General features: G+C 43.5%; 1 protein-coding gene and 1 pseudogene across 2 annotated transcripts; both read right to left on the reverse strand.

Moving 5' to 3' along the window:
- Positions 1-467: 467 nt before the first annotated feature.
- Positions 468-6,010, reverse strand: PIM2 (Pim-2 proto-oncogene, serine/threonine kinase). Of its 2 annotated transcripts, XM_075834156.1 has the most exons (7): positions 5,865-6,010; positions 4,538-4,689; positions 3,747-3,853; positions 3,613-3,663; positions 2,624-2,987; positions 2,073-2,249; positions 468-1,750 (listed from the first exon to the last, which is right to left on the reverse strand). In XM_075834156.1, the coding sequence occupies exons 2-7, from the start codon at positions 4,575-4,577 to the stop codon at positions 1,647-1,649; spliced, it is 843 nt and encodes a 280-aa protein (XP_075690271.1). In that variant the 5' UTR covers positions 4,578-4,689; positions 5,865-6,010; the 3' UTR covers positions 468-1,646. The 2 variants fall into 2 exon arrangements, with proteins under 2 accessions (XP_075690271.1, XP_075690272.1); XM_075834157.1 differs by lacking the exon at positions 5,865-6,010 and having other exon boundaries at positions 4,538-5,581.
- Positions 6,011-8,813: 2,803 nt separating this feature from the next.
- Positions 8,814-8,883, reverse strand: LOC142660091 (U2 spliceosomal RNA; annotated as a pseudogene).
- Between the last annotated feature and the right edge of the window lie 5,977 nt (positions 8,884-14,860).

A 14,860-nucleotide genomic window follows, 5' to 3' on the forward strand; every position in this document is an offset into this window, starting at 1 on the left:
AGTAAAGACTGACACAAACGACTAAAAGATATGAAGTTGGAAGGGGGAATGACTTCATAATGCCGTGTCAAAATACAGTAAAAAAAATAATAAAATTCTACAACAAATAGACCTACATGTAGAGGAAAGGGGATTTAAACATGAAAGGGGTTCTCCAGGCTTGATGGCCTATCTTTGCGCGGTGCTGCTCCATTCAAAGTCTATGGGGCTGACTAAAACAGCTGAGCACTGGGGATGGGGGTGAGTAGTGGGAGCCCCATCGGACGGACCACCACCGTTCTAGCCTTTATACCATATTTGGGTGACACCCATATGACACGTGTGGGTGCATAAGGAACGTTTTCGCTGGCCATAAGACCCAGAACCATGGTTTTACCAAACATTATGTTGACATAAAATTAGTCGAAGGATTCTTCTCACATAAAACATGAACAACGCGTCGTGTAGAAAAATGCTTTACAGCCATTTATTAAATAACAATAAAACAACGTGTCTACCGACATCAACACATTATATACAACATATTAATCACACATATATATATATATATATATATATAGTCTGGACTTATTTAATACACAAGTATTTACTCTTTCAACAAAAGACGCGGCGGCCCCGCAGTCACAAAAGCTGTGCAGGTTATAATGGCGGCCCTAATGCTCGCCCTAAACAACCTAGACAAGAAAATGGAGGGCCTCATGCATGAACTGGAAGTGTTGCCCATAGCAACCAATCCGCTTCTAGCTCTTTTTCCTGAAAATGAAAGGAGTGATCTGATTGGTTGCTATGGCCAGCTCCTCTGAGTCTTGTCTGCACTAGGCTCTGTACATGAGAGCCATAGCAACCAATCAGATTCCAGCTAACATTTTTCAAGCCCAGGTTGGGAAAATGAAACCATTGATTTGATTGATTGCTCCATTTTGCGTCCAATAAAGAGCCGCCAATGCGTCTTTTATTTATATAGACAAGGAATTTTCTTCTATGGACGGGAATAGTTGTGAAAAGGCGTGTAGCGTTGTCGTTTTTATGAACGGAAGCCTAAATTTTGGTCTGTGCCCCGTGTTCCTTTAAGACATATGCCACATTTTGAGGAACATAATGCAAATACCGACAACAGGCTTGACCATTTTTAACCATTTCATAAAAGTGACAATATTATTAAATATATACACTCTGACTGGCCTAAGAATTTGGTTCATGAGCGCCATTTATTTTGGCGTAGATATGTCAAATAACTAGGAAATATTGAGCTCTTCTCTGACAGAATATCCATATAGAGTCGATTATTGACAATCTAATGCATCCTAGTTAGACGAACCTGTAAAACCAGGTACTTCAATACACTTTTTTTCCTATTTGCACAAACTATGAGTCACCGCAGGGTGTAACCAGCACCATCACACCGGCGGCGTTTACAGGAGATCCCGTAAATATCGCCATCGTTCATCCAATTCACTTTATTGTCCTTCACAGCGGCGATTCCTATCCCAGAACCCACAAACCGCGTCCATTACCCCGGCGTCTGCAGTCCAAAACATCGGAGGTAGTCAGTCACCGCCACAGTATACAGAGCCCTCTAGTGGCCAGACCTGTATATAACAGGCCGACTCTTAGACGTCTCATGTCTTTCCGATTGCGTTTATGCATTACGTGCGTTGCTCTTTCATCCACGGATGCTGAAGAATCTTCTCTAGGGAGGGACGCTCCGAGGGGCGAGTGGATAAGCACCAGTGGATTAAATTCTCACATTCTGGAAAGGCAGATATGAAGATATAATGGGTAATTACAGATAAATTGGCACGTAGAGGCTTAGTATGATAAGCAGGGAGACAGCGGAGGACGCAGAGCAGTACAAGGGGACCCATGCAAATCATATATAGGGATTATTCGGTAAGAAGAGGTGTAGAAAGTGCAAGGAAGGTATAAAGACAGCCGGACTATCCTTGAACCTAATCCATCTGTCCTATATACATGTCCTGATGCAGGAAGGAGGATACGATGCCAACATGAGGGCATGAAAGCAATGCTGGGTATGACCGCGCTTGGAATGGTGCATGCCAGTTGTCGCTTACCTTGAGAAACGTTGGTCCTGAAGACGACCTGAGCTTGTAGGATTTCTTGATCTCTTTCAAATGGAATATCCCCGCAGACCATGTCATACAGCAGGATACCCAGGGACCAGACAGTGGCGGGCACCGCCTTGTACCTCCGAAACGCAACCCATTCCGGAGGGCTGTATACTCTAGTTCCTGCACAACAGAACATAAAAGGGTTACAGCATGATACTGTCTTCCACAATTGGGTCTATGTATAAACTTCTAGATAGCCTTTCTGCAACTTTCTAATCCTCTTTGCGTCTCAATTAGTCACCATTTTTAAGATCTCTGCATGCTGTCAATAGAAATATTTTTGTTCGCACCAAAAACTTCTAAACAGCATTATTGTCTAGACTGGATGCAATTGCTGCAAACTCTGAACTTGATACAATGACACAAATCTCCAGTCCTGATAGTTTGCTACAGTGTATCAGTGCAGGAAAATTGTACCAGTCTAGAGTCCATGATACAGTGTAGATAATGGCGCCCCCTTGTGTCGGATGTGTATTTTCATACAGATGACTCACCATCAAAGTTATTGTAGGTGGAATCATGGAGCAAAGCCCCTGACCCAAAGTCAATGAGTTTGACCTTTCCTGTCTGGGGGTTGAGTAACAGGTTTTCATCTTTGATGTCTCTATGGGTGACCCCTTGGGCGTGACAGTGTATGACAGCATCCACCACCTGGCGGAAGAGGTTACGTGCAACGTCTTCTTCCAGAGGTCCTTGCTCTGTGATGACATCGAACAGGTCCCGGCAGTGTTCTGGCATCTCCATCACCAGCAGGAAGCTGTCAGACGTCTCAAACCAGTCCAGGAGTTCAATGATGCCATGGTGGCCTTTCACCTTGATCATTAGATACACTTCCATAGGCACACGGGAGAAATTACCCTAAAAGCAGAAAAGTTTAAGTTAAGAATTTCAGCCATGAAAATGTCTCAACCTGTTTAGATGCATATTCTTGTTCCTAGGGGGCAGCACTGGTGTAGAAAAGAAGTTAATCTCATCAAACCATTGGCTTCAAGGGGGATCTTATAAAAAGTAGGGGACGACAAGGAGCAGAAGAGAAAGCTTCTCCCAAAATATAAGAAGCATGAAACACGTGCTTCATTCTAGTGCCACTTTTACACGGATGTAATACACGTGCATTCCTGCGCCAGTATCATGGCCGCAATCCCCGACCGCAGGTCTAATAACCCTAACGAACAGCATAGGTTCCATGATGCGGTTAGTTCGGGTCATCAGACCGGCAGGCGAGCCGGAATTTGTGGACGTAATACGGTTGACACTGGCCTAAGGCATGGTGGGAGTCTAGCGTTTTTAACCATGTAACCTAGGAATGTGCGCTGCACCATTGATGTCAATACAAACCACGCCTAGGGCTGAACTTTTAATAAAACAGCAAAATTCCTTTAATCTGTCCAACAATCCAGAACATCTCATAATCCGGCAGGATTGATGCCAGATTGAAGGAATTTTACTGTAATCTGATCATTACAGCTAATATAACACTCACCAGCTGAGCCCATTCCATGACACGACTCTTCCGGATATGCTTCACGGCCACCTGGGGGAGCAAGAGATCAGTGAGTGTCTCTATACAGTTAGTTGTGGGTGAAGATCCTACAAGCGGGGTCCTACCACACTCACCTGCTTGTTGTCAGTCAGTCTCCACGCCCCGTACACCGTACCGAATCCGCCATGTCCCAGCTCAGCTCCCAATTGATACAACTTTTCGAAACATGTTTTGTCCTTTCCTGTAAAAGCAATATCAAAAACACATTTTAAAGGGGTCCTCCGCATTATATTCAGTATTTCTTAAATCTACCACTCCCGTATCACATCTATTGGAAAACTACAACTCCCAGCATGCTAGGAGTTGTACTTTTCCAATAGCTTGAGAGCCACATGTGGCAAACTACTGACATGGACCATATCAATTTCAACACACATCCTGTATATATTTTTTTTCTCACCAGACATAGCCGACACTGCCCAGATTTACCTGGCAGAACAAGTCGGCGCACGTGTGACTATGTCCCTGCAACACGCACACTCCCACGCACCAACACCCAAAACTGCACGGGGAGACCGAAACATGGAAATCTCACAGCAGCGCAGAGCAATAGCAGCAACATGAATATAGCAGGTGTGAAAGATCCTCGACAAGACAATAGGGTCTGTAGTACAGCGGCACGGCCGACGATGGCGCTATACAAATATGACCGTAATAATACGTTCACTTTTATATAAACAAATTAGAAAATACAATCATTGACAGCACATCAGCTTTTTCAGCTACTAGAGAACTACAAAACCCAGCATGCTCTGTACCTATTTGTCTTTTAGACCATGCTGGGTCATGTAGTCCTTCTAGAAGCCTTAGCAGTAATGATATAGAGAAGGAGGGGAATGAAATAAATGATCAAATATTTTCTTACCCGACTTGAGAGTCACAGCGTCAATGAGGGTGGTTATCATCTCCAGACCAAAGGAGTCCAACAGAGACGGGGGAGGCTGGAGGTAAAGTTCTGTAGTGTCCTGTCACTACACTGCGCTGTCCCAGCTCTGCACTGTCACCTGCTCTTACACACTGTAACAAGTGAATGAAGACCATGTCAGTTGAGGTTCCAAGTACTTGCAGGGAAGGGGCGTGGTTTGCTGAAGTGACAACCAATCAGAGATCAACGTGGCTATAATATTCAAATACAATAAATAAAAGAACCAATAGCGTGCGAGCTGAGAGAGCGGGAGAGTCCAAGTAAAGGGAAACAAAAATAAAGTGTGTTTACTAAGAATCGTGAACCGCAGATGTCAGCGCCAGATAAAAACAAAAAAAAACATAAAAAAAAGCAAAAAAAAAACAAAAAACAATGTGACAAATAGACGCAGATGTACAAGAAAGAACATAAAATTACCTATACACTGAAACGCTAAAATAAATAGGAAGGGGGGTGTATATGCGTCACAATGAAATTTTTCACAATTTTCTGCACCCCCATAACTTTATCACATGTTAAATATTTTTGTAAATAAAATCCAAAAACCTATATAGATAAAAAAAATTACGATTATGTATCCGATGGTTAAAGGGGTTTTCGGAGGATGAGTAAACCCCTGATGTTTCCCTATATTGAAGAATAACACTATGGGATTCTGTAGGGTCACCCCCGCTCCTATGGTTAGAGGACGATGTGTCATCCATCCATAGGGGAGGCCGCAGGGGTTTTGCTTCTTTTTATAAAACCCTGTTGAGAACTTCACAGGATACACATATAGCGTGTGCGGAGGGAATCAGGGGTGAGTTATAGGGGGTGTAGGGGTAGCCCTGCTGTGCCCGAAGGCCCCTCTGCCATATAAGAGGATACCAGTATTATACATGGCACATTATAGGTGGGGGAACTTCAAGTTACGTCTTGGATATAATAACACATGGAATGATGGCAGATGGATGACACAAAGCACAAGTCCCGTCCCTCCCCCCCGATCCAGCACTCATCCCAACACATAAAGGAAAGCGCCATCCTTTGGAATTGGACTACTGGGTGCCACACGGCAGAATCTGGGATGTTCTATAGTATTATATTCTATTTACATGAATACATAATAGTCCAGAACATCCCAGTGTCACATTCATCTCAGGACCATCGAAACTTTCAGATGATAAAATTAAATTCCTTTAATACAGCAATAATAGGACCTGATGGGTGCTGGTTTATTGGATATTATGGATTATTGGAGAGTTATAGAAAAGTATATGAAACTCACCTGCATGGGCAGAGAACATTCAGGAAGAAAGTCCAAAATATAATGCGGATACAAAATCTGAAACTATCCCTTTAAACTGCAAACCAATGCTGGATTATCAAACTTTCTAGACAAGGAGATGGCAGATTAAAGGAATGCTATATTATATATGCAAAATATATGTAATATACTATATATATAAATAATAAAAAAATAAAAGAAAAGAAAAAATATATATATACACACACACACACACACACACACACACACACACACTCAGAATTGTAGTTGTACGCTTCCTGTGCTCTTCTGAAGCGTGATAAGATTTCTGCCAATTTTTGTACAGACTTGAAGCGCCAAGATCTAGGTGACAATAACTATAGACGTTTCTGTGTCATCCAACGGCCGCTGATCATTGACTGATACCATCTGAAACTTATCATTTGAGTCAGAGACACCCAGCAGTAGTCACACACTACAATGTCACATCAGACCCTACAACCGTCCTCATGGTTCCCAGGAACAAGCGACTATCACTGCAGCCACATCTAATGATAAGCAGATGGGTCGGGGAGCAAGAGCTTGTTGGACAAAATATTTGGGTCTCCTCTAACCACATGGGCACCTCGGAGAGAGCAACTTGAAGGGGTTAATATGATCATTTTGCAGCATCACCATCAAGCACTCTCTCCTTATAATACTAATTTAGTAAAGTTCGGGGGAAGGACAATGCAGAATATACTGTTCCATGCCAGTAAAGTATACTTGGTGGGTACTTCAAGTTCCATGAAGTGTGAGCCCAGGTCCCTAACAGCATCACTACCTGTACTGGACTGATGGTGGCGCTACTGGCAGTAAACAGGGGGTAGAGTTTGGGGCAGATCTCTAACCAAACATCATTGTCAGATGGCTACCTGAAGAGGACTGTCCACCTTTTAACACCATGTTGTTTTTAACACTGTGCTGATTATTTCTTGAAATATCCGATACAGAGCTCCAAATCCTAGTCCTAGTTAAATGATAAAATTCCAGCGTCCTGCACTCACCACTAGAGGGAGCTTACTGCATACTGATTATTGAGTTCAATGTAGAACAGTAAGCTCCCCCTAGTGGTGGCTGCAGGCAGTTGGATTTCTATGCAAGGGATTTTGAAAAAAATAAAATAAAAAAATGGAGCTCCGCTGTAAAGACATAGGAAGACATTAATGGGCACAGAATTTTTTCACCTATTTACATTATAACAAAACAAAAAAAACTTATTGGCATTGAAGGTTGGGAATTTTGGGGCACGGTCAGTGCAGACTGGACGAGTGGTATGGTCCATGTAAGCTTCAATTTAATATACTGTATAGTCTTATTAGCCTCCATGTTTACATACTTCCAATTCTAACTTATCTGAAAGTGAGAAAAGCCATAAGATTAGTTTCTACAGAAATTTTACTGCACTTTCCGTTAATTCCTAGGAAATACAAAGTGGTGAAATGTGAAACGCCCTGAGCACTCAGTGTCAGCTAGCTGCTGGTTAAGCATCTCTATTTCTCCCCTCCTCCCCTAGTGACCTGTTCATTTACACAAATTCCATATATGTAAAGTTGTGCCGATTAGTCAACCCTCATCATATATTTTACGTCCATATTTCTAATACACATGCTCTATAATAGTCGACGCATACTGGAAGCGTTGTGCAAGGAAATGATACACTTCCACATAGTGAAAAAAAAATGTCATAAATACACGTCTTATTTGCCAGGGTTGCAATTCATTTAAAGAAGTGAATAGAAATGTACCTATAACGGTCTCTCTAGGATACAGCTATCAGGAGTCAGCTTACTGCATACAGATTTATATCACGCTCACTAAACTCATAAGTCAGGAAACTGTGAGAGCCGGTGCTCCCCCTAGTGGCGGCTGCTGGTAGACAGAATTCTATCATTAAAGGTCTTGTCCAGGATTAGAAAACATGGTAACTTTCTCCCCAAAATAGGGCTACACCTGTCCACAGGTTGTGTATGGTATTGCAGCTCATCCCCATTCACTTCAACAGGGCAAAACCTAACAATCAACAGAGCAGTAGCGCACGTTTTTAGTTTCTCCTGCGATCACGCGTCTGTAACGAATTCCTAGACGGGGGCATTCTGGGTGATTTGACTTTCATGATTTTTTTTTTTTTTTTTAGCCCGAGTCGTGCTTTCTATCACCCAAGTGCATAAAAAGTGCAGAGGTGCCACACAAAAAGTGCACAAGGATGCGGTCTATCGCAGCCCTTCTCTTAAAAGAGAGAGGCCCCGCATAACCATTCCTCGACCCTCCAAGCCTTAGGCCTAGAGGATCAAGGATCGATGATCCCCCCTCGCTGAAGCTTAGGGAGACCCAACAACACTCCAAGGCTTCTACCTGGGCTGCCACCCCAGTTTCCACCTTGGAGCCTGCATCAAAGGTGCACCTCCCCTCCGAAGAAGGGAGGCCGGGTTGCAGGGGAAAACGGAACCTGATGGCCACACATTTTCCCCCTAGACCTCAGGAGGGTCCCAAAAGGGCACCGCATCCCAAAATCCTTGTGACAAAACGTGACAAACACACAGTGAAAAACAAAATTAAATAAGTGGATGTGCGCTGTGATACAGCCTGTACTTCCGCCAGGTATAAAAAATTCCTCATCTCCCAGCCAGAAGGCCGGGAGAATAAAGGTGTGTGCTTATATAGCGTGAAAGAGAGTGCGTGCAAGTGTGCCTTCACTCAGTGGGATCCCACCCCCAGTGAGTTAGGGCACCCCAGGGTCACCAGCCCTGGGGCACATAGCAACTCGGGCTTCCAAACTACCCGACCTAATGACCTCGATCCGGCGGTCGCCTGGTCACCTACAAATGGTACCTTTAAACCAAATGCGTACACCAGAGCGATGACCGTTGTGGTTCCCTGCCCTCACCTCGGAGTTCTGTCATCCCCCTACGATGGCCCATCAACCACCGGCAGGGATGATTACTAACCTCAGCTTGAGCAGGTACTACACTTGATCTTAGCCAAAAGGCCGAGAAGCGATTTGACTAACATGATTGTGCAGCTAAACCCTAATGTGTAGGTAGATGTAAAAGTAGATGGTGACAAAATACGAATGCAAAAAGCCACAGAGCAAGGTGTGCACCATTAAGGAGCGGAGACCGTCACCCGCACAAATCCTAATCTGTGGCTCCTATGCCGTCGGTAACAATAAACCCTTCTCTGCTTGATGTGAAGTTCATGCGTCAAACTTGCACTCTACTCCGTGTACATAGAACTTGAATAAACACAGACAACTCACATAAGCTAAAAGCTGTACGGCGTGTAAATATGTATCTTTATGTGCCGCCGTTTGCGGACGTCATACGCACACGTGCGCAGAAAACACATGGTTAACCGGAGCACCACAGCGTCACAGTCCGTGGATCAACGCTACAAGGAGTATAAATGTACCTAGCCGCCATGACCCGTCACTTCAGAACGGAGGTGGTGGGCAGACATTGGTGGGTGATGTCATCAGCCGTGCCCACCTGCTCCATTCACTTAGTCTGTGATGATGTCAGCATGGCAACTACCCGGATCCTACAGGAGAAAGGATGTCAGGACCGACTATTGATATTCGCCTATGACATCATGAACACATAATATCTATATAAATATATCTCATTGGTTATACCAAATGCCAACCCATTACTCCAGAACCTATAGCGACCTGATGCCTCCATTACCCAACATCACCCCAGCCCCGGACCGGTGGACCCTGCTATAGCGCCCCCCCCCCCCCCATACCAGAATGAGCTACTGACAGTAATCCCCCCCCCCCCACCACCCGATTCTTCATGTCTTCTCAAAAGTCACATGGACCAAGCGCCATAACCACACTGTCTAACACCTGTGACTCAGTAAAGATGTGGCTATTTTCTCGGAGCTCCTGCCATTGGTCACGACTGACATCTTCACACTAAATGTCATGGCGTGTGGTTAAACGTGTGGCGAGACTTACAAAAAACGTTGTGAAGGAGGGAGGCGATGTAAAGAAATACTGAGAATAGCTGGGTGCAGCCTATAAAGTTGTCAATAAAGTTTGAGACCATTACATCCACAGACTTCTAGGTACACGGGCCTTGTCCATGTGAATGTAAACAACCAGCATGGACGGTATACAGTCCTCCCTTCAATAAACTTTATTGTCAGAAAACTGATCACATTTCCTAAATACACGTTATAGACGACAATCTTAATGGATTATCACTTATGGTAGCAGACATTTTTTCTGTCCGGATACTATTTTTAATATGTTCTACCAATCCCTTCTCCATAGAAGTATGTACTGTCACAGACACTTTAAAGCAACCAATCAGATTTCAGGTCTCATTTTCCAAAGGCCTCATGAAAGATGAAAGCAGCAACCTGATTGGTTGCTATGGGCAACATCTCCACATTCCCTCTTCACAAGCTCTAATAATTTTTGCAGCCACTTTGCACGTTTTCGCCAGTGAGACACTTAAACCTCAACAAATGTATAACTCCGATGTAAGATACAGTCATATATACGTATAGTCGTATTTATATTAACCACCAGTACCACCTTCACTGTCCTTCATACCTTACAAGACATGGGAGGACACAAGTCTAGGCTGCGGACTGCAGTTGCTCACAAAAATCTGCTGTACACATCTGCAATGGAATCAGAAGATAGAAATGATGTTATACAAGGATTAGGCTATACAGTATTAGTCCGGGCTAGTCTCCCGGATGAGGCGGCCATGTTGAAGTATCGGGGGTATGTTTAAGGCCACGTTCAGACATGACGGAATAGACTGCGGTAGAAGGGGCCTGATACATGTGGACTTACCCTTTAAGGCCGATATAGTAAACGGCAGTGTAGCCCTGGACTCTGCAGGTGCGTCTATCAATAATCAAACATATCGGACGTCACTATCTAGCACCATGCAGCGCCTCCAGACGGCGACTACTAAAGGTACATTCACATGAGGCAGATTTGCTGCAGAAATTTCACTAATGAAAATCAACTCCATTCATATGACTGGATCTTGCAGAAATTCATGCACCTGCTGTGTGTGTTAGTCCATCATTAGGCTGAGTTCACATGGTGCGTATTAGTTGTGGTTTTTTGTTTTGTTAAAGGGAGTTAACAAAACAAAAAAACTGCATGCTAAAGACGCAACAAAAACGCACCATCTGAATCCAGCCTTAGGCTATGTTCACACTGAGTTTTTTTACGCTGAAACCGCACTGCAAAACTAGTCAAAAACGACCCGAAAATGCCTCCCATTGATTTCAATGGGAGGCGGAGGCGTCTTTTTCCCGCGAGCGGTAAAACCGTCTCGCGGGAGAAAGGGACATGCACTATCTTTGGGCGTTTACGCCTCTGACCTCCCATTGACATCAATGGGAGGCAGAGAAAGCGTATTTCGCTGCGTTTTATGCCTGCGGCGCTCAATAGCCGTGGGCGAAAAACGCAGCGAAAATCAGCGTGCAGGGAGAGGAAAATCTGCCTCAAACTTCCAAACTGAATTTTGAGGCAAAAAAACTCCATGTGAACATAGCCTTAGGCTAGTTATACCTCTGATAATGAGGCGGTGGAGTCGCACCATCTATAGAGTGTTTAGTTATTCCGCATTAGCCAATCCAGTGGCTCTCCAGCTGTTGTGGAACTACATCTCCCAGGATGGCTTGGTAGACCGAGCTGTCAGGGTATGCTGGGAGTTATAGTTTAAACATCAGATGTAGAGTCACAAACCGGAGTCCACAGAGCATACTCTGCCATAACAAACTTTGGAGTGAACGTCCACCCTAAAACACCATTTTTTTTGTGGCTTCTTTTTTATTTTTATCTAGGTCATAAATTCTGTGCGGATTCATTTCTTAATATCTTTTTTTAGTGGTCAGAGCTGTTTTTCAGATACAGGAGCTCTAAATCCCCTGCATAGACAGAGCTAAACGATAATACGGTCTACCCGCAGCCACCACTAGGGGGAGCTTAGGAGAACACTGTATACTGTTCATACATTGAACTCAATAATAACACTGTATGCAGCAAGCTCCCCCTACTGGCGGCTGAAGGCAAACAGAATTGTATATTGAAGGAGACTTGGAGCTTTGGATTAGACAAATGGCAGTGCTGGGTGAATCGGCACAGAACATGACACCCAAAAATGACATTTAAAAAGGTGGAAATTAACTGGATTTCATCTTAATCCCTCACGACAATGACAATCTCTGTACAGTGCGGTGGTATATGGTAAATGAATGGACAATTCTCATTGACAACACGAACAGTTCATATATACAGAAGTGAATACCGCTCGTCACGGTACGATTACGCTATATAAATGGGACTCAAACGTCTCTACCAATAGAACTACTGTCCAATTCATGAAGCTCCTGCACAGCTGGATTTCCAGTATGTGGGGAAGTCATATATATATATATATATAGCGAGTTATGGGATCCCTTACCTGGAAACGTCTTCCTCTTCGGTGACAATGACACACAATGGCACCTCTAAAGAGTTGGTTTTGTCAGTACGGGACTTCAAAACCAATACTGAATGACTTCGTATAAAATATCTTATAAATTGTAGATATGAGCTTACTAGCGGCAGACTATACTGAAATTCGGGTTGTGTGAAATCCTTTGATGCCGTTTCTTTACGTCACGTATGTGTTTTGCCGGACTAAACATTTTTCGAATAAAGTTTTATTACAATTGTTTTTAGATGATCGACTTATATGTGATCGGTATTCAGGTTAGATGAGGTGTCAAGGTCGCACAGAAGCCGCCGTGGGTACAGGTGATTGACACATTCAGCTTACAGCGGCGTTCTACAGCTTCTATGTATAGTGGATACATAGAAGCTGCAGCACTAAAATGAAAAAAAAGTTTTTAATAAAACAATATTAGAAAAAAATTGTGTGGCAAAACACATACATTAAAAAAAAAACAGCATCAACGGTTTTCATAGCCTTTAAAAGGGGAAGTCACATAGTTTGATAAGACAAAGTGATAAGTCAGAATGTCATCAGTGAATGGCAGCGCTCTACATTGTACCCGAACCCCTTTAGAGATCGATTGAGAATTCTGTGACTGCGAAATCTGTTTGGCACTACAGCTTCATTACACACTGATAATGAAAGGGGTCGTACGAGAATAGGGAAAAAAAATAAAATAAATCTCTGCCCTCCTAGAAATAGCGCCACTCTTGTCCAGTGACTATGTCTGGTATTGCAGCTCGGTCCCATTCAAACAGGACTGAGCTGAAACTGTAGTTATTACTTATTGTACCTTGTGACTAGGACATAAATTCACATATATTTTACTTCGGCCGACAGATATTCCTTCCGGTTCCGCCCAGCCGAGCGTGCATATGTTCTCGGGGAGAAAGCCGCTGTCAGACTCCTCTAGCAGCGGCCTATCTAACAACGAAAAAGGATCGGGCATGTTGAATTTCAACATGCCCGACTCCTTTCTCTCCCCCAACATCTGCTGTCAGGGAAGAGTTGGATTCCACCATACACATTAGATTATTGTCCGGTCTCACCGAAATCGCCAGGTTTGACCGACATACATCTAATGTGTATGGCTACCTAAAAACTAGAAGTCATGCCCCGCCCCTTCAGGCTGGGCGCTAGGCAAAACAGTGTACAAGCGTTTCCAGGAGTGTTCCTTTAAAGCAAACCTGTCATGTATAACATGCTGTGCTTTCTGTGAGCATCCTGAGTCCAGAGGGTGGTCCTACTAAATGATTGACAGCTCGGTATGCATGCTCACACAGGAAGATACTCCAGGGTCTAGAACATGCAGCTCAGATATAGGACAGCATGGTCAACATGACAACTTCACCTTAAAGAGGCTGTCACCACATTATAAGTGCCCTGTCTCCTATATAAGAAGATCGGCGCTGTAATGTAGGTGACAGTAAAGCTTTTTATTTAGAAAAACGATCTATTTTTACCACTTTATGAGCGATTTTTAGCTTTATGCTAATTAGTTTCTTAATGCCCAACTGGGCGTGTTTTACTTTAGACCAAGTGGGCGTTGTACAGAGGAGTGTATGACGGTGACCAATCAGCGTCATCCACTTCTCTCCATTTATTTACACAGCAGATAGCTAGCAAACGTAAATCGCGTGATTACGATGTAAACTGTCATTTAAAACGCGATTTACGTTTGCCTTGCTAGAAATCTCACAGAAAAGATTCAGAAGTGTCAGGATTCTGAATACACATCACGTCCTGGCTGGAGGTAATATATATTCATTATCATGACACTGCAGTAATGTTAGTGTGTGTGTATGAGGCTGCACATAACTATATCGCTATCTGCTGTGTAAATAAATGGAGAGAAGTGGATGACGCTGATTGGTCACCGTCATACACTCCTCTGTACAACGCCCACTTGGTATGAAGTAAAAACACGCCCACTTGGGCATTAAGAAACTAATTAGCATAAAGCTAAAAATCGCTCATAAAGTGGTAAAAATAGATCGTTTTTCTAAATAAAAAGCACTGCTGTCACTTACATTACAGCAGCGATCACATTATGTAGGAGACAGGACACTTATAATGTGGTGACAGAGGCTCTTTAAATCCGTTTCACGCAGCCCCCCTACATGCCCTGCACCAGGCATAACACAGTATCAGTTACCCGGTATGTTCCGGCTTTTGATCTCTTGCACTACCGCACAAGAGAAATTCACAGTCATTGTGTTAAATGTTTTTTTTACTAACCAGACCTTTGGGCGTGCCGTTACATTAATTCCTCGAATCTCCTTTTAGACATAGGTGCGGGTTCTAGAGGTGGGACCCGCATCTATCGGACATTTATGACAAAATGTCCGCGATTGGAATACCCCTTTAAATAGCACAGAACCATGAGATCATAGAGAACTGCAGGCACAACCACAACTCTGGTTAATAAAGAATCCCTTTAACCCGTATACACATTGCAGCCACAGACATGATCTTACCAAACGCTCTCGCTGAGTAAACGCAAAA

The sequence above is a fragment of the Rhinoderma darwinii genome, chromosome 8 (genome assembly GCF_050947455.1).
Source record: "Rhinoderma darwinii isolate aRhiDar2 chromosome 8, aRhiDar2.hap1, whole genome shotgun sequence".
NCBI classification, from domain to species: Eukaryota; Metazoa; Chordata; class Amphibia; order Anura; family Rhinodermatidae; genus Rhinoderma; species Rhinoderma darwinii.

Bases quoted from the DNA above. Each gene is read 5' to 3' on its own strand.
- PIM2 (XM_075834156.1), bottom strand. From the start codon at position 4,577: ATGATAACCACCCTCATTGACGCTGTGACTCTCAAGTCGG. The intron at 2,988-3,612 runs GTGAGTGTTATA...TTCTGCTTTTAG, and splicing joins TCATGGAATGGGCTCAGCTG to GGTAATTTCTCCCGTGTGCC. The intron at 1,751-2,072 runs GTAAGCGACAAC...CTGCCTTTCCAG, and splicing joins CAGGACCAACGTTTCTCAAG to AATGTGAGAATTTAATCCAC.